The sequence below is a fragment of the Pyxicephalus adspersus genome, chromosome 12 (genome assembly GCF_032062135.1).
Source record: "Pyxicephalus adspersus chromosome 12, UCB_Pads_2.0, whole genome shotgun sequence".
In the NCBI taxonomy this organism is placed as follows: domain Eukaryota; kingdom Metazoa; phylum Chordata; class Amphibia; order Anura; family Pyxicephalidae; genus Pyxicephalus; species Pyxicephalus adspersus.
The window spans coordinates 41,679,719-41,680,993 of record NC_092869.1 but is presented as its reverse complement, the minus strand read 5'-3'; the positions used below and the strand labels follow the sequence as shown (position 1 = coordinate 41,680,993).

At 48.3% G+C, this 1,275-nt stretch overlaps 1 protein-coding gene across 2 annotated transcripts in view; it reads left to right on the top strand.

Annotated features, from left to right (window-relative positions):
* The first annotated feature begins 455 nt into the window (after positions 1 to 455).
* SLC25A29 (solute carrier family 25 member 29) overlaps positions 456 to 1,275 on the top strand; it is a 31,576-nt gene continuing 30,756 nt past the window's right edge. For both annotated transcript variants that reach the window (XM_072428634.1, XM_072428635.1), the window contains exon 1: positions 456 to 744. In XM_072428634.1, the coding sequence (XP_072284735.1) occupies positions 711 to 744 (34 nt within the window). In that variant the 5' untranslated portion in view covers positions 456 to 710. The remainder of the gene's footprint in view (positions 745 to 1,275) is intronic.

Below are 1,275 nucleotides of genomic sequence, written 5' to 3'. Positions count from 1 at the left end.
GGGAATGTTTGAGGGAATTTAAGATTCCCTATTTAATAAAAAAGCCCTGAAAATGTTAATTTGTTCATGTAATACCAGCACTGCTATAAGGAATTGGCACAGGCTGCAAAGTCTTCATATTTTAGTACACAAGGGTCTATAATTCAATGTTTTATTCCAGGATTCACCCAAGATTCACCCACATTTATCTGGGTGAATCTTGGGTGAAAAGGTTGACAGGAGCCTATGAGGTATGCAAACAGGATTATTGATGCAGCTCACCTTCCTTCTTCCTCCCCCCATTATGAGTATGAGCACATTCTCCCCTCCCCCCCTGTGTCTCATGCGCTGAGGATGCTGCGCACCCCCCTCCTTCCTCCTATAGAGTGGGCGGGGTTTAGGAGGCCGGTCCTGGGGGTGTTGTCCCAGCCTCTTGTTCTGATTGGACGCGGCGCACCAGCTAAATAAGGACATTTGCACCTTCTTGGGTGGCGCCAGGAATAGAATCGCTAGCACCGATCCAGAGCGCAGCGATCCGCCGGGGGGGCGCCGGGGACCCTCACTGCTGAATATTTTTGGAAGCAGAAAAAAACACAACGTCATAGAAGAGCTCCTTCATCATCACCCCTCCCCCTGCCAGGAGCCCCCACCAGCACTACTCATCTGATCACTGCATTGGAGGCAGAAGGACGAGACATTGCGCAGAGTTGCTGCATCCATCCCAGAGAGGAATGGCGTTGGATTTCTTGGCTGGATGTGCAGGAGGTGAGAGATTCCCTTTTTATTCATTCTCTGGGGTTTAGGATGAATGTGATACATTGTAACCCCTGCCAGCCAATCAGCGATCATTGTCATTGTTCTGTGCCAAACTGATGAAAGGGGAAGTCTGGGCTTTCTCTGGAATACAAGATATCCAAGCTGACAATTTGTGCTGGTGCAGAAATTATTTGTTGGGGTCGGGGTTTGAACCGGTGACCCCAGGGATGGTAATATGTGACCCCGGTGACCCCATGGGATGGTAATGGATCATGTGATGTCATGGTGTCAGGATTGGTTTTATTTCTAGGTATAAAGAAGCCGCAGGCGGTCTGATGTGTTGGGAAAAATTGTATCTGGTGTCCACAAATGTTCAATATTGGTGGAAAGCGAAAGGTTGTCATGATTTTTATACCGGGGGCATTGACAGGGACGGCCAATGAGAGTTTAATTATTGGTATTCCAAGAGCCCGATGGCCCATATCGCTGGGTGGCATTGATATTGTATTGACTGGTGGTGATGATTTCCTCTATACCAGG